At 33.2% G+C, this 19,125-nt stretch overlaps 3 protein-coding genes across 3 annotated transcripts; 1 reads left to right on the top strand and 2 right to left on the bottom strand.

The window, feature by feature from the left end:
• The first annotated feature begins 1,830 nt into the window (after positions 1-1,830).
• On the top strand, positions 1,831-2,322 carry LOC143530660 (auxin-responsive protein SAUR71-like). Its single transcript, XM_077026137.1, has one exon. It carries the CDS (start codon positions 1,831-1,833, stop codon positions 2,320-2,322), a length of 492 nt encoding a protein of 163 aa, XP_076882252.1.
• A 6,139-nt stretch (positions 2,323-8,461) lies between these two features.
• Positions 8,462-12,572, bottom strand: LOC143530701 (uncharacterized). Its single transcript, XM_077026168.1, has 15 exons — positions 12,390-12,572; positions 12,103-12,288; positions 11,808-11,990; positions 11,317-11,722; positions 11,103-11,221; positions 10,938-11,015; positions 10,707-10,847; positions 10,524-10,568; positions 10,139-10,305; positions 9,976-10,054; positions 9,678-9,893; positions 9,456-9,588; positions 9,229-9,368; positions 8,940-9,129; positions 8,462-8,855 (listed from the first exon to the last, which is right to left on the bottom strand). Exons 1-15 carry the CDS (start codon positions 12,507-12,509, stop codon positions 8,650-8,652), a joined length of 2,409 nt encoding a protein of 802 aa, XP_076882283.1. The 5' UTR covers positions 12,510-12,572; the 3' UTR covers positions 8,462-8,649.
• A 3,685-nt stretch (positions 12,573-16,257) lies between these two features.
• Positions 16,258-17,873, bottom strand: LOC143530698 (omega-hydroxypalmitate O-feruloyl transferase-like). The gene is made up of 2 exons (XM_077026164.1): positions 17,406-17,873; positions 16,258-17,270 (listed from the first exon to the last, which is right to left on the bottom strand). The coding sequence occupies exons 1-2, from the start codon at positions 17,859-17,861 to the stop codon at positions 16,410-16,412; spliced, it is 1,317 nt and encodes a 438-aa protein (XP_076882279.1). The 5' UTR covers positions 17,862-17,873; the 3' UTR covers positions 16,258-16,409.
• Between the last annotated feature and the right edge of the window lie 1,252 nt (positions 17,874-19,125).

Below are 19,125 nucleotides of genomic sequence, written 5' to 3'. Positions count from 1 at the left end.
CGTTCGTTCCGCACCCTACGTTCATACTCAGCTTTCAAATTACCTTGTTGAATGCGAAACCATTCGTCCGGAGACAAAAGTCCTTCAGATTTGGAGCTATGATGACGAGCTCTTCTTGGATTAGAGTCGCCGGAATCTTCTTCCAAGCCTAACTCCGAATGAGTTCGGCGAGCATCTCTCATAATTTGTTCCATATCTCCCAGATTGGAACCTCCTGGGGCTGTAACATGTCCCAGGTCGGTATGAGTAGGACCAGTTGGCGTGGTGACATTTACTGTGTCTACCAGAGTGACACCTATTAGTGGAGTGAAATGTCCCCGAGCCGTCGAACCGCCTAAGGTAAAACCTCCAGGGTTTATGACATCGGTTCGTGCAGTAGGGGTCGTGATTCGAGCAAAAACAGATGTTGCTCCTGCACGTGCTTCTGGATTGAAGTCACGTGAAGACTGCACTTGATTCTCCGTCGGCCCTTTAAGTAACTGATTCATATCGTAAACGAACGGAAAAAATTTCTTGCTGTTCTAACAAAAACACGGATGGCGCCAATGAAGAAACACGGATCTACTCCCCTTGATGGGTCTTAGATCCAATGGATCCGCGGGGTAGGATACGATTAACTGCTAATACGATATGAACTCAATTCCCAAAGTCCAGTGACGTGAACCTGCGAAACAGACACCGTGAGCTCGTTACGGGAAGGACAAGAGGGGGGGTCTTCCGTAACCACCATCCGGCGTGAGAATAAGTACAATTCTGACGAAGATAATGCACTTAAGTAAATAGTGAGAGTACAGTGGGAGTGAATGAATACCTCATGGAGATTGAGAAAGTATTTATAGCCGAAGGGTGTGGGAAGGTGATTGGGCCAGTTGTCCCTTTGGAAAATGCTCTCATAACCACCTGGACACGTGTCCTCATACGATAGGTTCAATTTATACGTTGCATGTGCATGTATAACAACCTGGACACGTGTCTTCATAGGATAGGATGGTAGACAACCCTGGCCATGTGCACGGTTATAACGGCCTTGTCAGGTGTCCTTTACTGATTGGCCGAGAGGTTATGTTTTGCTCAAGAAAGCATCTTGGTAGATCTTCTAGAATGTTATTGGTTAATGACAGTTGTCCCGGGGCATTACCTTATGGTCATTTACGCGGACAGGTACTCCGTCTTGCGGATGACTTCTGAGGGTGCCAGGATGCTTCCGCATGTCTTGTGAGGGTGTTTCTTCCTCAAATAATTATGTGGGTGGTCCATATGTCCCGCGGGTGCCTTATGAGGGACCTCTGATTGACCCGCGGGTGATACTTAAGGGTATTTGGGTCTTTTTAGTACCCTACCTCTATAGCTATTATATTATATTGTATTCAAATTAATAAGATCGGATATTTTTTCCTAAATTTAAGATATATTTTTTTATCAATGATGTATAAATTTATAAGAATGGTATTCAAGTTTAATTAAAATGATTGGTAAATGGATATATATCTAAATATTAACGGCTGTTAAAATAAAAACAGTTGTATTTCCTATTCTCATGTACACATATTCAACTTTCTATCCACTTGTATATTTAATGTACCACTTAAAAAATATATTGAAACAATTAATTGACTTAACCACGATACGATCCCAGTTTCAAAAATAAAAACTTAAAAACTATAATATATGATAATAATATTATGCCTAAGGTATTATCCGGTTCAGCTCACAACTCACAACTCACTTCCTTCTATAAAATGTTTCACCTTTTTTCATTTCTAATCACCTAATCACATCACAAATTAATCTCTACTTTCAAACACTAACTTTTCAATTTATTACCAACCGATGGAATATTCCGTCACCAAAAACAATAACTTTTTAGCCAAGACATTAAAGCGTTGTCGATCTTTCCCACGCAGCAGCAGAGTTGGCAGCGCCAAAATCTTGGGAAACTCATGGAATGGTGACTCGTCGCCAAATAAGAAGAAAATAATAACACCAGAAGGTTTTTTCCCGGTGTATGTGGGACCAGACAAGCAAAGATTTGCTGTGAAGACAAAACATGTGAATCATCCGTTATTTTCGATGCTTCTAGAGGACGCTGTAACCGAATACGGTTACAACTCCAACGGCCCTATATTGCTTCCATGTGACGTGGATATGTTTTACAAGGTGTTGGCGGAGATGGAGGTGAAAGATCATAGTGTCGCTTATGGTTCATGCAGCCCATTTAATCCGAGCCGTCGGTTGGGGATCAATGGTGGAGATGGGATCATGGGTAAAGGGTATGGTTCATTTGAAGTGTTAACACCTTCAACGTGGATTAAGATGAATTAATTAACTTTGGTCTATTAAAAGTTTTATGAAGAATGAGTTAATATTTTTGTCTTTTTGTATGATTTTGTATTGGAATATTATCGTGTGTAATTGAGGTGCCAATGTGTCATTTTGTAATTTAGATATTTTGTTTTAATTTAAAGCGTCAAAAATAATTTGTAATTAGATATTGGTTTAACAATTGTATTCAGGTGTTATTTTTTAATACGTTGTGAGTTTTAGTCTTGTCGTAAACAAATGGCTTAAATTTAAAAGTAGGTTTAAAGTGTGAGTGAGTTTCTCATTAAAAAAAATGAATTCAGTTATTTGAAATGCAAACAATATTATTACTTGTAGAATTTTTCAATTCTCTTGAATACTTTCATAGTAACAGATCATCTACCAAACATATATGAGGACCAAATTGTTTATTTGTTATTTCTAGATTTTAAGTATTAATTTTATTTTCTTACAATTAGGCCTCACCTTGAATTTTAACAAGCGGGCCAAATTAAAAAATAGACACAACCTCTAACTTTCAGAAATTGAAGTGAAAACCGGAGATTCGAAGTGGAGAAATTTTGATTCGATAATTTGTTTTTCTTTCATTTGGTATTCTATTTCTAATAGAAATCGAAAATATAAGTTTGCTTAAGATGAGTGGCTAAAAAGTCCTCTCCTTTTGATGGAGACTTCTTTTGTGTCATGTTCCTTGCCGAACTTTTATTTAATGCATCTAAGTTGTTAAGAAAAGTGAAAATTGAAGCAAAAAATGAAGAGTGAAGATAAAAAAATCAGAAATACATCCAAGATCAAGTATAGAAAAGAAATTTTGTGGGCACAACAAGAAGCAACATAGGCGTTTTTAGTTTTCTATCTTTTTTTATTTATATTATTCGTTTCTAGTTTGAGGGGTATCTTATCATGTGTTATAATGTTATATAGTTCTATAAGCTTTCTCGTGCTCGTATAAATAATTTTTTTTAATCTTTACATGAAATCATTTTTCTCTTGAAAAATAATAAACAACAATAAATAATTTCATAGTTTTAAAAAGTTTCAGGTTAATCTAGCATAGTAGCATGTATCAAAAGTTATGACACACATTTATATTAGTAAGGTTTACATTAAATTTCAATAAAATCTATATTAGTTTCTTTAACTACTCTTATTATTATTATTATTATTATTATTATTATTATTATTATTATTATTATTATTATTATTATTATTATTATTATTATTATTATTATTATTATTTAACTTTAATAAAAGAATGTTGACAAATCATATGTTTATAGTTACTTGATGAAATTACAAACCGCACATTGTTTTTCCCTCTGTTCAATCCATTAGGATTGATGCATGTACCACCTTTTTTGACTAGAAATGTTTTTATGTCTCACATTATATAATTTCAACTTATAAACGTCAACTGTTTACCAACTCACATTTTATAGAAAATGAACATAACTAATAAGGTTAGATATGTAAATGAGAAAAATAAGAAGAAAATAACATTAACAAATAACAATTGTTTTGTAGTATTTTCTTGTATAGCCATTCTTATAAACTTTCAGTTAGTTATGAAATCATTATTATTTTTTTAATATAATTATGTATATCAGACATTTTGACCCCATATCTTCTTCTCCATTTCACTGTTGATACAAAAAATTCTGATGATGGCCTGATTAAAGATTTAGTAACCCAATTTAAACAAAAAAAAAATACAAAATAATTTTGAAACTTGATCATTGTTAAGTGACATCTTTCCTTACAATTGATCTTAACCTTTGATTAAATTGAATATTTGTTTCGACCCACTTGTACATTTAATGTCCATCTTAGATAAGATATTAACCAACAGTTAATTTACTCAACCATTATACTATTTCAATTTCAATATAAAATACATAAAGTCAGAAGATATTTTTATCACAATCAAGTAATTGTATGGATAACGCCTTAATTTGTAAGTACTACCCTATTCTTTAAGAAAAGTCTAAGCTTTTAATCTTTTAGTAAAGTAATATACGTTTATGAGAAAAATATGCCTAAATAACCCATTTTAGTCTACTACTAATTAGTAAAAAGAAAATCAAATCATCCTAAATTGACCGTTACCAGCTAAAAGATCTCGATTAACTGATGAAGGGCTAAAATTGAAAAATATTTATCACTTTGCTTTTTATGGATTATATGTTACATCTTATAGCACGGACATGTCTTTTTAATATATGACACCAGAAATTGGTCTGTGTCAACGACTCAACATTCTTAGCATGTAACAATTATTGAGATGAAAACTTGTCGTTCATCACAATCATGTTTCGTTGATAAGAATTATATATTATTTACCATAAAAAAAGTTAACAATCATAATTGGTGTAAAACGTTTATAGATAGTAAGATATACATACATAGTTATACATATTTATGGTGTGATTAAAAAAAGTTAATATGAATAATGTAAAGTTATTTATGCAAACGTGGAAAATTTTTTTAAGAGCATCTTCAATATGAAGACGTGAGAGACTTATGAAGGAGTTCGTCTGATGTGAAAACGAGCTACGGGAAGGGGATCGTCAGCTTTTCAATGAGCATGAAGGTAACGTGCAAGCATGAAGGCCTACTTGAGCCCCGGGTTTGAGATGCTCCGAGTTAACAGGTATATGAAATAAGGCTAGAATTTGCTAATCTTAAATTATGATAAGTAAATTACAACTAATTAGCTATTATTATATTTTTTATAACAAAAGAGAAAAGAAGAAGACCTCTAGCAAGCAACAAGTTTATTAGCATTAGTTTTTAATTAATATATTTAGTTCAAATATGATACCATTTAACATGTGAATATTGACCTTCGGTTTATAATTAAAGAAACAATTAATAATGAAATAATTAATCTCATGTGTTTCCTTATTTATTATGGTGCTATAACTATTTTGAAAGTATATGTAAAAAGTGCTTTTAAATTTACACTATCATTTTAATGAATTTAATTTTGTTTTGGAGTAAAGGACTTTCAGTTTCCAATATTAATTAACACATATATGTGGGTTTGAATATTAAGAAATGTGATTTACTAGTATTTTTATTAATGGTTACACAACCAAATAATGCAATCACGTCCATGCCACTACGTTACTGATGATATACTAGTGTATAGTGAATACACTCTATAAGTCTATAGAGTGTGCATTGGTTTATAAATACCATGTGGTACTTATATATTTTTATTGCATACAATAGATGTATTATTGGTAAAATTTTAACAGATTATATGTTATTTCATACACAATATGTGTGGTCGTTTTATATATTTATAAATTGGTGCATACACTAGACGTGTTAGTAACGATACTTTTAACTATATGATGTATGCAAGTGTAATTGCGTTACATATATAGGCTGCTAATGATATACTGATCATGTATGATATTTTATAATGTATTCATTACACCGTTGTAGACTTGTAGTATACTATATAAACTATATCGATATACGTGTTCATGGTGGTATTTGTTTTACGCGTTGTTGCATACATTACTTTTGTTGCTAATGATACACGTGTTATCAGACAACTCTTTGCGCATTTCGACGTTTGATGATTGTTTGTGACATGGTTGCAAAAGTCGCTTGGCGCTTCCAGGACGGTCGAATGGAGAGTTGCGAGTACTCGATCTAAGCGGAGAGTACTCGGACGTGGTAAATTATAAATAAAACTATTTTTTGGGAACTTATATATATGTCAAGTATCATAAATCTGATAATATTTATAACAAAATACGTTAATATCACTATAAATAAAAAAGACATATCTTTAAATATTAAAGTATATAAAATTTGAAAACAATTAATTAAAAAAATGATATTCGTTCCTTAATGTTATAGAAATATGAAGTATATCTAACTTTTTAAAGTCAAAATTGGCTAGAGTTGACAAACTAGATCCAATTGTGACGGAGGTTGGCCACTTTTGATCGATTCCGAGTAACTAGGCGGAGTAATTAAAGAAAGTCGTCTCGGAACCATACCTTGTAGCGATTATTCGGCGAGTACTCGGTGCCTAGTCGTGATTTTTACAACCATGGTTTGTGATATATTTCATTCCAGCTTATTCATATTTCGTCTTTTTGGTTCTTGTTTGACTTGATTCATTCAGTTGTTTATCGTGTTGATTGGTTCTCCTTCGATTTGGATCCAACCTTTCTAAGTAATCTTTTGATTCGCTGATTGTGAATTTCTTTTATCTGTTTTGATGTTGTTCTTGTTCCCGTTTATTATTATTATTATTATTATTATTATTATTATTATTATTATTATTATTATTATTATTATTATTATTATTATTATCTTGTTTTCGTTTGTTAATCTAGTTCTTCTCTGACAATTCATCGTAAAGGTTGTACATCTATATGAATATCTAATCTCTAGACGTATTCTTTTTGCAATAATATTAGTATATAACTCATTTGCCAACATGAATTTGATGCATGCGTAACATATAGAATATATGTTGCATATAGTCTATTGTGTTGAAAAAGTGGTTTTTGTGTTTTAACACAATATACGACGACTATATTTCGATAGGACAAAAAAAGAGTATATGTTGCCAAGTTGGCTGCCCACATAATTAAAATGCCTCAAAGGTCTTCGTAAATTTTGATCAAGCAACGTTAGATGAAGACGTTATCTTTTAATCCATGATGAGATTGACCTAAAAGTCCGGAAGATGACACATTTTAGTGACGCATATTATATATCACAACAACGTCGTAAGAGAATAATTCCCCGTAAGAGAACAAGATAACTTCAATTTCTTATCATTTTAATGAATTTAATTTTGTTTTTGTAGTAAAGGAGTTTCAATTTCTTTTATTAATACACATATTAAGAAATGTGATTTAATAGTATTTTTATTAATGGTTACACATTTAATAGTATTTTTATTAATGGTTGCACATAACCAAATAATTACAATCACATCCATGCCACTGCATAAGTTACTGATGATATACTAGTGTATATGTTCGGTGAATACACTACTCTATAAGTCTATAGAGTGTGCATTGGTTTATACATACCATGTGGTGCTTATATATTTATATTCATATATTGTTGCATAAACTAGATGTATTATTGGTGAAATTTTAACAATTTATATGCTAATGATATATTGATCATGTATGATATTTTATGACGTATGCACTGTACCGTTGTAGTATATACATGTGTGATGGTGGTATTTATTTTTACGCACTTTATCATACATTACTTTTTAATTAGATACATGTGTGATGTGTTATCACTCATTTGTCAATATGAATTTGAAGCATGCGTAATATATAGAATATATATTGCATTTAGTCTATTGTGTTGAAAAAGTGGGTTGTGCTTAACACAATATACGACAAATATATTGTACATGACAAAAAAAAGTATATGTTGCCATTTGCCAAGTTGGCTATCCACAATTAAATTGTCTCAAAGGTCTTCGAAAAAATTGATCAAGCAATACAAGATTCCGTGAGAGTGACCAAAAAGTCATGATGACACGTTTTAGTGACGCATATTATATATCACGACAGCGTCATAAGAGAATAATTCCCCCTAAAAGAACAAGATAACTTCATACATGTAGAGGTAAGTTAAAAAAAACAAAAAACCATGTATTTTGCATGTAATATTAACAAAAAATCATTTTCCGAAGCTTTTGTATATATACACAATTAAAGCCGTTTACACACATATAATATTTATATGATAAATGTATTTAATTTTTAAAATACATACATATATACTTAAATCTATTACTATATATAAAAATATGACTAAACCAACTAAATAATGTACATTATGTATTTTATCAAAAACTATAACTAAAATATATAAAAAAAAATCACAAAAAAAATTATATAAAGAATAAACTAATTAATAAATAATAAACGAAACATCAAGCTTCACAAACTACTAACGAGCCAAACTTGAGCTTTAGAAATAGAGTTCAAACAATTACGCATGAGCATAAGCTCTCGTAAGTTAAACGAGCCGTTACAGTTCTATAATACACACAGATAAGTATTGGTACCATGCAGTAGTTTAACTACCATTAACAAACTGAATACCCAACTAATTCAACTCCATAGTAATAAAAAATAATATATTATAACATGTTAATATCTAATCAACCATATTCATAAATTACACCTAAAAAAACTTGGAACAAAAGGGATCAAAATTGGCCATTAATATGATTAAGTAGACAAAACTGCATCTTTTAACTCCATTCCTTTCAATCTTTTAACTGCATATATGGTTTGAACAATTAACCATAGTTTTACTTTATGCCACACGGTTTCGTTTCTCCAAAAACGAATCAAGAAACGAAGAGCATAGCTTAGTCAACGGAGGTAAACTATGTGACGGTCCACTAAATATAGTCTCCCACGGTCTTCCCAAAGGCGCTACAACAGCATCCGCAGAAGCTTCAATCGCTGGCAACTTGGACTCCAGCAGATCACCGTAAAGAGATGCATACCCGACTTGCCCTGTCAAAAAGATCACATGGTTAAAAATTATTTCATTTAATGATTTAATATATAATTAAACGTTTTTCGCTGACAAAGTCAAACCTGTCGCTTCCAGAATGGGCACATTGTCTGTATGTCTAACTTTCTTTGCTTGCATCTCTACACCGTGCGGGTTAAAAACCGCATACTCGTGATCACCGTTTACATACGCAAGCAAAACCGAGTCCGTGTTTTCGTCCATGTTATCATCTAAAGATTTATCTTGAATAAATGCAATCCCTCCACCCTTTGCCTGCACATAAATTAAAAAACTTATACTAATATCCAACACCTTTTCTTTATTATAATATAATTATATTATAATATTATTATATTATAATATTAAGCTTACCTTTGTCACAAACCATGAAGCAACCGAAACCGGATCTCCAGCATTGAATAATAAAATAGCCCCGTCCACGTCAGCTTTAGATGAATCAGGTACAAGAACAAGAACAGCGAAACGGGAATCTTTTTCGGAACATGCAATTGCTGCATATAATTTAACACAATTAAGATATTAACTATTATGTTTTGTAACTTTGTAATAATTAAATTTAAAAAAGAAAAATAAAAGACCTTCTGCGTGAAGCTTGTATGACCAAGATACCGACAGCGTTGACATATTCCAAACCGAGAGCTGTGGATTTGTACCGTGTGATGCGGATACAAGAAAATTTGAAGTTCCAATAAACGAAAGATTTTCAGTCGTCTGCAAAAAATAATAAACAAAAATAAGTAAATAGATAAGTAAGAGTATTGGAATTTAATTATTCAAACACTAAAAGATGCAGGGCCCACCTCACGAGCAGACCCGATTACAGCTACAAGAACGTTCTTTTCTGGGTCCCACAATGTGATTACGGTTTCTGCAGCAACCGCCAATATGGAACCATCATTGGAAAACGCGGCAGCGGTCATAGGTTTGTTCCTGTATGAACCAACCGCATGACACGCCCATCGAGTCCTTTGACTCAGCTTATCATTCGGTGGACTTTCATTACTGCTAACCCAAACCTGTGACATCACAACAATTTACAAATTTAAAATTCCATCTTCAAAATTTAAATAAAGAAATAATAAAAGCTTATCATATTACCTTAAAGTCACCGCCATAAGAAGAACTGACAGCCACACCACGAGTCGGATGGAAAGCAACCGCTGAAACACCAGCATCCCTGCAAGTTTATATAATATTATAGATTGTTTGTGTCGAAACTCGAAAGAATATTAAATAGGATAATAAAAGAAAGAAAGAAAACCTGTGTGGCTCGTATATAACGGTAGATAAGTTAAAATCGTTGTTTTGGGACCCACGCTCCCAGAACTTAAGTGTAACAAAGCCCCCTATTCCTTCTTCAGCCATTCTGGTTTCAACGGTAGACATAACAGAGCCCTCTAATGAAAGTGCAACTAGATTTAGAACCATCTGCAATCATCAAATATACATATTTAGATAGTAATGAAAGCATGTTTTGATAATGAAGGATGTTTTCATGTGAATTAATTTTACAAAAAGGTTCTTGAAAGCGGCAACATAAAGCCTAGAATCTAAATTATCTTTGATCATCTTAACATACAAGAACTACTTTTATGTGATAGCTTTTATATAAAAATACTTCGCTAATCAAAGAATGAGAGCTTTACCGTGACGGCATCACCTGGTTGATGATTTCTTTCACAAACCTGAACCTGCAACACACAGAAGTTTATAAATTAAATATTTGCGTGTTTGCAGTTTCGAGTACTTTACTCATTAGCACAAAATATAAAAAAATGGTTGAAAAGAAAAAATCGACAGCAACAAACAATACACTATAGCTTGTGTACCTCTGATATTTCACGATCATCAAACAAACTGTAGAATTGTATACAATAATTCTCAGTACGAACAGCAACCAATCCCGCAGTACGGTCAAACACAAAATCATTACACGCCCCTTCAAACATATCTGGGAGAGCAGAAGGAAGCTGAAAATACATGAACAGAAATAAACTTCTACACCATTTAAATCTCAAACATCAAAATAACAAATATTAAAATGAAACTTTGACAGTAACCTTAATCCCAGAAATCGACTTCAAGATCTCCATTCGTGGCATTTTCAGAATATGAACCCGATTATCTGCACAAGATATCTGAAACAATAAAAACATCCGTAAACACGTAGACCAAATAATAAATAAGAAAAAAAAAAGAAGTCGAACTAGCAAGATTTATCTTACTGATGAAAGAGAAGAATCTGGAGAACTTATATAATTAAGAAGCGGGGTTCCAATTCTGGGTAAAAATTTCTTCTTCCCGGTATCTAACTGCCATCCCACAAGAACTCCTTCGTTTCCACCTATGATTCAATATTTCAATGGTTTACATTAAAATTAGCATAACCATTATAAAATCTATAAAAAAAACAACATAAAGTTTGTTTTTTAACATTACCCGAAAACAAATAAGCTCCATCTGAAGAAAAACTCAAGACTTTGACTTCTGAAGAATGCCAATGCCAAGTAGTGCAAGAATCAGCATCTTCAGTACCCCTAACACCGGGTTTATCATCTTCATCATTCAATAGTTTTTCATTTTCTGAATTATTACCAGAAAATGTCTTATCACCAAAACCTCTCCAAACTAATATTCTCCCGGTCACATCACCGGCTGCCATAATCCTGTCCGTTGGATGAAAAGCAATACAGCTGAGGTTCTTGGTGTGTGATAGTTTTATTTTCCGGTAACTTACGTTCTTGTGGTTTTTTTCAGGTGCTTCCCATACCCGAATCTTGCGTTTTTCAAAAATTCCAAAGTATTTTCCAGTTGATGAAATGGTTATTTTCTCTGGTTTTTTACTCTGTAATAATTCAAAATAAAAAAAATAATTAGAACATTAGTTATATAAGCAAATGTATATATGAAACTAATATTGTGGGACCCACCTCTCCCAGTATCACTCCTGAAACTAAACGAGACTTTGATAAATTACACTTTAGGATCTTCCCTGTTAGGTCTTTCCTTTTATCATTTTGTTCGGTTTTGGTATCTTCCACGGAGATATAAGCATAAGTATCGGATTGTGATTCGTTACTCTCTGACTGACGAGCGAGTAACGATGGGATTACCTGAAAATTAAAGCTACCGATGTTACAGTTCTCGTTACATGATTAACAACTATATGCGATGATATTCAACCAATTTCGTAAGTAATAAACATAAAAAAAGCAAATAAAATACCATTGAATGGACTGGAAGCTGAATATTAATGGTTTTCAACAGCTCAGGGACCGAGAAATCCCAATATCTGATAGTTCCATCAAGTGAAGTGGTCCAGCAATAGCATAAGATCATGCTTGCAGACGTAGACGCAGGTACAACTATTATAGATGTCACTAGTGCCGTGTGACCTTCCAGTTCCGCTACCTATGATAGATATTATCAGATAATGCGGATATTGTAGCATGTTTGATAACTGGAAAAATACATGTTTAAAAAATATAGTGCAAAAACATTTAAACGAGAACCTGTAAACCAGTGTCGGTGCTGAAAACGGAAACGGTGTTTCCTGTGCAAACCAAAAGTCTCTTCGCATCATTCGAGAATGCAGGTTGTGAAGACACAAAGCTTTTTCCTCCCCTTAACATCACTCTACCTAAATCCCTCAATGTCAATATAACAGTACTGAGTTTTTGGTCAAGGAAATCAACTACCTGCAGTGATAGAAAACCTGTAACAATTAGATTTCATAATGTTCGATTCATATAATGGTAACAGCAGGTGCAAACATCCGAGCAGCTTGCAAGCTACTCAAGCTTGGCTCGATAAAAAGCTCGAAATGAGCCGAGTCTTATAGAGCTTGGGCCTCAAATAAAGCTCATTTAGTTATTGTTAACCTAGTGTATTTTTAAGTTTTAACTCTTTTGGATTACTATGTAATAATTTCACACTACACGGCTGACCTCGAGCTGAGCTTTGGGCTTTGGCTCATTTAAGGTACTTCACACAAGCTCAAGCCAAGTCTTATCAAGCTTCAACCTCAAATAAAGCTTCTTTGGTTATCGAGAACCTAGTGTATTTTTAAGTTTTTAACTCTTTTGGATTTCAACTTTCACAATGCACAGCCTAACTTTGGCTCTTTTGAGGTACTGCAACGAGCTCGAGCCGGCTTAGGCTTGTTAAAGTTTTTCTCAAAAAGTATAAAAACTAATAAAAATGCATATAAACAAATTAGTAGATGATAAACGTTTCAAGCCTGAGCCGAGCTCAAGCTTGAAAAAACAACTCACGATCTGAGCTTGAGCTTTAGAATAAGTGCTCAAAATGAGCCAAGCTTTGGCTCATTTAATGTACTGCATACGAGCTCGAGCAGATATTAGCCTTTTTAAGGTTCTTTTCAAGATATATAATAATAGATAAAAATGTATATAAACTAATTAGTAAAACATAAACAACTTACAACCCGAGGTCGAGCTTTAAAATAAGTGCTCAAAATAAGCCGAGCTTTGACTCATTTAAGGTACTGCACACGAGCTCAAGCCAAGCTTAGACATTTAAGCTTGTTAAGGTTTTTCTCAAACTATATAAAAACTAGAGGTGCAAATAAGCCAAGCTGCTCGCGAGCTACTCGAGATCGTCTCGTTAAAAAGCTCAGCTCAATCGAGCATGCGTCCGAGCTTGAGTCTAAAAGTAAGCTCGTTTAATAAACGAGCCCAAGCCCGAGCTTCACTTATCGAGCTCGAGCCGGCTCGCAAGCTTAAGCGAGTATGTCATTTATACAATTTTTAGAAATATATATTTAATAAATATTAATTAATATATATAATGTTATGAAAAATAAATAAATATAACTAAATAATATATATTATTTTATACAAAAAACTTATCATAGAAAAAATATATTTTATAAAAAATAATTGATAAATAGTAAACGAGCCGAGCCTGAGCCGAGCTCAAGCTTCAAAATCTACTCACAAACCGAGCTCGAGCTTTGAAAATAGAGCTCGGCTCGTTTGCACCCCTAAACTAAAAATAAACAAAAATGCGTATAAAATAATTCACTCGAGCTTTAGAAAAAGAGCTCGAAACAAGCCGAGCTCAAACTCTCGTAAGTCAAAACTAGAGAATAGGCAAATTAAGGCGAATTAGGGCTCATGTAGCCACTGCTACAAACAAATACTATCAATAAGCCGCGTTACTCTCTTAATAATATTCAAGTAGGCAATAATAACATATTATTATTGTATTAGTCTACAATTATTATTCACCAAAACCTAGTTAAAAACTGCCTTATAATATTTCAAAAATAATATCTAAAACACGAAACGAAATTAAACAATTAATAATTAAAAAATGAAAGCTAACCTGTGTGGAAGCTGCAACGGACTGCCGGAACTGAACCGGTGGTAGGAGACTGTGGTGGCTGGGTGGTTGGTTATTCGGACTGCGGTGGTGGTGTCTGTTTGTTTACGAGTTTGAAGGGTACAACAAGGGTTTAGTGTATTTGGCAGTTTTCAGTTTTAATCCCTACGCTTTGATTCAATTACGAAAACTACTAGTCCGAAATTCACGCCCAAACAGCCCACCGGTTATCGCCTTATCGGGCTCGTTTAGAGTTGTTTTTCTAAAGCTTGAGAGCGTTCTCGGGCCTCTCGGCAGATCATGTATCTTTGTCTCTATGATTACACTATAAGTTGTTTTTTTTTTTCTCTTCTTCACTTATAACTACTTTCAATAAATATTAAAATGTTATAGAGGTTGAACAATGTTTTACAAATTTACTCATGAAAGGTAGTATTTTTTTTTTCTCCTCTACTCACAGCCACGCTCTAAAAAGTAGAGAACCCCCTTACATAATTTGGAGAAGCTATTGTGAATGGTTTGAGCTTGGTTTGTGAATAGTTTGTTAATCTCGGGCTTGATTATTTAATTATTTTATTAATATGTTTTTATAAGTATATTCACATATATTTGGAATGATGATTTTGTATATAGTATAATATATACTTTTTTTATTTGTTTCTTGCATGTGTTTTATTATATAAATATATTAAATAAAAACTATATGAATAAAATGTTCATTTAGGTTTGCGAGTCGGACTAATCAAGATATGTGAAACTCGGGCTCAAACTCGTTTATTAGATGAGCCTTAATAAAATCTCAAGCTTGGGTTCATGCTCGTTTAAGCTTGGCTCGATTTGCGTTTTTAAAGAGTCAATCTCGAGTTGCTTGTGAGTGGCTTAGTATTTTGCACCGCTAGTTAAATTGATCATAAGGACCAGGTGACGGTGATAACCTGTTTAAAATTTTCTAAAATATATAAAAGTATCATTGCTAAATGTAGTGTAATTTGATTATCAGTTTATTCAAAGATATTGAAAAGATAGGTTGTCAAAAGTTTTTTCCCTTTTTTCTTACTTTAAAAACTAGCGTTACTATGTTATAAAATAGTGGGTTTGGTGCATATTATAGTTTTGTTATTTGGTATATGGAGGTTTAATCTTTTTGGTATTTGAATGTTTAGCAATCAGGAATAAACTGGTTTCACTTTGACAATACGTTCCCTAGTAGGACGGTTGGTCTATCATGGGCTCACGGCAAGTTCTTGGATTTTTGGAAAAAATAAATAAAAACCATTTTGTGTCAGCCGTCTTCAAAACAACACACCGACAATTAGACATGGCTTTAATGACATGTAAATTAAAGTGTTTAAAAGGTGTACCACAAAATATGGTGTGATTCACACTTTTAGGCCCATGCTTCCATTGTGTAAATGAATTGATGATAATACTTGGAACAAATAACACATTGTTGATTATGTATACACCATTAACTTATTGGAATGCAACATTTGTAGTATGATATAAGCCATATAAGTGCTAACATCTACTAAGGTAGCATAGAGTGTATGAAGTGTCGGTCGTTGTATTAAGTTATTAACATTGGTTGTGTGCTCATTAGTGTGTACGTTAAGAAATATCGACTTAGTGTATCGTCAGCATTGTGCTTATAATCTTATATATAAGTACATAACTAGTTCTTATAGTTTCAATCTAATATTCGTATGTAAAAGAACGGTGTCCCAAGCCCATTCAAGAAGACCATTCAACTGAATTCGAAGATAAAGTTGAATGTATATTTGAAGGAATAAGTGGAATTAACGCGCCAAATATAGATTAACATATGTATTGATAACCCTTCCAAAAAATTGTGAGTTTATCATATCATTAAATTAAGAACTTGTTTAGGTTACATGATTTATGTAATCATTCTTAATTAATTCTTTAATAAATCATGGATAAATAGATGTGTATTCAGTCCCTCTAATATTATCACCCATGTTTGTTGTAGCAATGCCAATATATATGTTATGTAACTTACAACAATAATTATTATAAAGTCTTGTTTCCCACATATTTAATACATGTTCTGTATGATTTAGCTTCCAATATATCATAATTCAAATAAATCTCGGTGCAACAAACATAAAAATACAAAGAAATAGCAAGCATAATAATAACACAAACTACATGTTGAATTAGTTGATTTACACATCCTTCATGAGTTCTTCAAATACTTTCATAGCAGAAGCAGGCAATCCAAGCAACACATTCACACTCTTCCTCTCCTCTCCATGAGACAAGAACAAAATCACTTCCTTCTCGGGTAACGCGACCGGACCCGACATAAGGGGCTCACCCCAACCGAAATCGTTAGCGTGAAATGACAACTTTGACCATGTAGTAATCAACAATGTAGACGCGAGTGATGGCCTAGCTCGTGTCACTTCAAAATAATCAATAGCTGATCTCATGTAGCTATCATTGATCATTTTAACTGCGTCGTGAACTAATTTCACGGTGAAGGATAATGGATTATTGATTTGATCTCCAACCGTGCATATAGCGTTGGTCAACACAATGCCGTTGCCAGAATAATATTCTGGCAACGGCGGTTCGAATTTGGACCGTCCGTCTACCGCGAACAGAAGCTTGGTCTTCTGTTCTGGTTTCATTTTCAACGATTCAGTTCTGGCTTTCCAGACAAAAGCAGATAGTGCTTCGAATGTTGTGCAAGTTGGCATTTCACCGTCTTTGGTGGCTTTGATTTTTAAGTTTTCGAGATCGTTTGGAGAGAAGCAGAACGAGCGGTAGGCTAGTTCTTCTTTGTAAAGATCGGCGGTGTTTGAGATGTCTTCGATCTCAGCGAATTCCTCGTGAGTAAATTCAATGAGCGGAGGGTTTCTGGCCTTGAGAACCGTTCGATCGAGGAATGGAGGGCTGTTTAGCGGTAATCCTCTCGCAATTCGACTCCATGAGTTGATGAATTCCATGGCAGCAATTCCATCAAAGAGATTGTGGTTCATGCCTAGTCCAAGCACAAATCCTCCACATTTGAATTTTGTAACCTATATATGATATATAAAAATAACAATTCTTTTAATAACTATAAGTAGAAAACTGCGAGAACTGTATAATATATTATTACGTAATACTTAATAAACATGTCAAGTCATGTAGAGTTAGAAAGAGAGTGGGATAACCTGAACAACAAGTGGAGGGATCTCAAGAATGTTTTTTGCACCGGGAATGTCATAAACCAACTTGCCAAGAGTGACGGGATCAGGCTTTGTATGATCACCAATATCTTCGATATTACAATTAGCCTCGGCCTCAACAAAAACCGCACCCTCATTGGTGCAATCGACAATCAGCTTCCCCTCAGGGCTAAGTGTCAACCTCCCAGCCGCGGGGTAGTAATGAACAAGAACCTTAGACAAAGCATCTTTAATCACTTCAGCAGCTGCTTCATTTCCTTTTTCTTCTGACTTGAAGCAATAAATGGTGCGTACTATAACCGCAATGTTTTGGTCCAAATTAGATAGGAAATAGAGGCCCCTTTCGGTTTTCTCATAGGGTTGCACAAGTGTTGGCTCTTCTGTCCTTGTGACAATGAGTTCGACCCCTTGGTTGTCGTTGTGGGTTTTTGCACCTCCCATTATAGCAAACTCGATGATTTTGAAAATCCTGTCACATATTAAACCATCAAAAGATATTAACAAAGAACAAATGTTTTTAAATGTATGAACAAGTGAAAATAAGTGTGAGTTTTAGCATGCAAATGATCATACTAATATGACCACTACATGTTTGTTACATGAGTAGTGTGTACCTCAAATGGTGCCTTTGAAAACTAAATATGTTATGTTTACCAAGAAGAAATCATGGATATTATATAGTATTGAAATATAAGATGGGAAGATGAACAAACTCAAAACTTTGGTTAACAATAAATTTGAAAATGACTTGTGATCAATCTTGTAGTTTTCCTTTTAATTATTAGTTTACCCTAAATAATGTGATTAGATAAGGTGGAGAAAACTTAAAATATTGCAACATTTATTTGTTCATTATTGTCAACTTTAAAATATGAAATATTGGATGTCACAAATGATTGTTCTTATAAAGTTATAATACTGTATACCATGTTGAGTATTTCAATGAATAATGATGCTTTATTATATTGTTTTCCATGAAATTTCAGTATTTGTATCATTTTATTATATGGAGTAAATACTATTTTTTTATTTGTTTAAAATGGGAAAAATTTCAATTATTTCAAGTTACAAGTCTAGTGCTATTATTAAATTACCATAATAATAATAATAATAATAATAATAATAAGAAATTAAGATTATTTTAATAGCATTATATTGGAGATGGTGGGTAGTCTACTCTTCCGAACATGCAGTCCATGGTAAGGTTGGTGAGGGTTGGCGTGCTATATTTGGTTGCTTGATAAACTTTCTCACCAAAGTATAGTTTTTGTTTTATTATTTTGTTATTTTAAGATGTGAGAAGACATGATAAAATCATAAAAATGTCGCCACTAGCTAGCATAAAAAATATAGACGATGAACTTGTTTTGATGCTTCTTTTTTAAATGACTTATTTTTAACTGATTACATGTTAGCTAAGATTTGTTTTCACCCAAACTAAATTTATACTTTCAAAACATTTTTGTTTTAACAAAGACTTATTTTGTTCAAGACCTCATATTGACATGTCACCAAAACCCGTCCAACCTGCCTAGCTTGTCATGCTTAACCAACCTCGTCTTAGCCATGCTATTTGCAACACATGAATATATACGGACCAAAATGTAACATTCGTCATTTTCGATCTTTTTTGTATTTGTATTTGTATCAAAACCCAACCCGATTTGTAAACCAAATCTTTCACTAATATAAAATGTTGGATTTT

The sequence above is a fragment of the Bidens hawaiensis genome, unplaced genomic scaffold (assembly GCF_021521415.1).
Source record: "Bidens hawaiensis isolate Kalapana, Puna unplaced genomic scaffold, B.hawaiensis_p1.1 tig00008970_1, whole genome shotgun sequence".
NCBI lineage: Eukaryota > Viridiplantae > Streptophyta > Magnoliopsida > Asterales > Asteraceae > Bidens > Bidens hawaiensis.
The sequence above is the reverse complement of the archived record's forward strand: the minus strand, read 5'-3'. Positions and strand labels throughout refer to the sequence as shown.

Bases quoted from the DNA above. Each gene is read 5' to 3' on its own strand.
- LOC143530698 (XM_077026164.1), bottom strand. From the start codon at position 17,861: ATGGGAGGTGCAAAAACCCACAACGACAACCAAGGGGTCGAACTCATT. The intron at 17,271-17,405 runs GTTATCCCACTC...TATCATATATAG, and splicing joins TCCCTCCACTTGTTGTTCAG to GTTACAAAATTCAAATGTGG.
- LOC143530701 (XM_077026168.1), bottom strand. From the start codon at position 12,509: ATGTTAAGGGGAGGAAAAAGCTTTGTGTCTTCACAACCTGCATTCTCG. The intron at 10,306-10,523 runs GTAAAGCTCTCA...TGATGATTGCAG, and splicing joins AACCAGGTGATGCCGTCACG to ATGGTTCTAAATCTAGTTGC. The intron at 9,130-9,228 runs GTAAGCTTAATA...ATTTATGTGCAG, and splicing joins CTTCATGGTTTGTGACAAAG to GCAAAGGGTGGAGGGATTGC.
- LOC143530660 (XM_077026137.1), top strand. From the start codon at position 1,831: ATGGAATATTCCGTCACCAAAAACAATAACTTTTTAGCCAAGACATTA.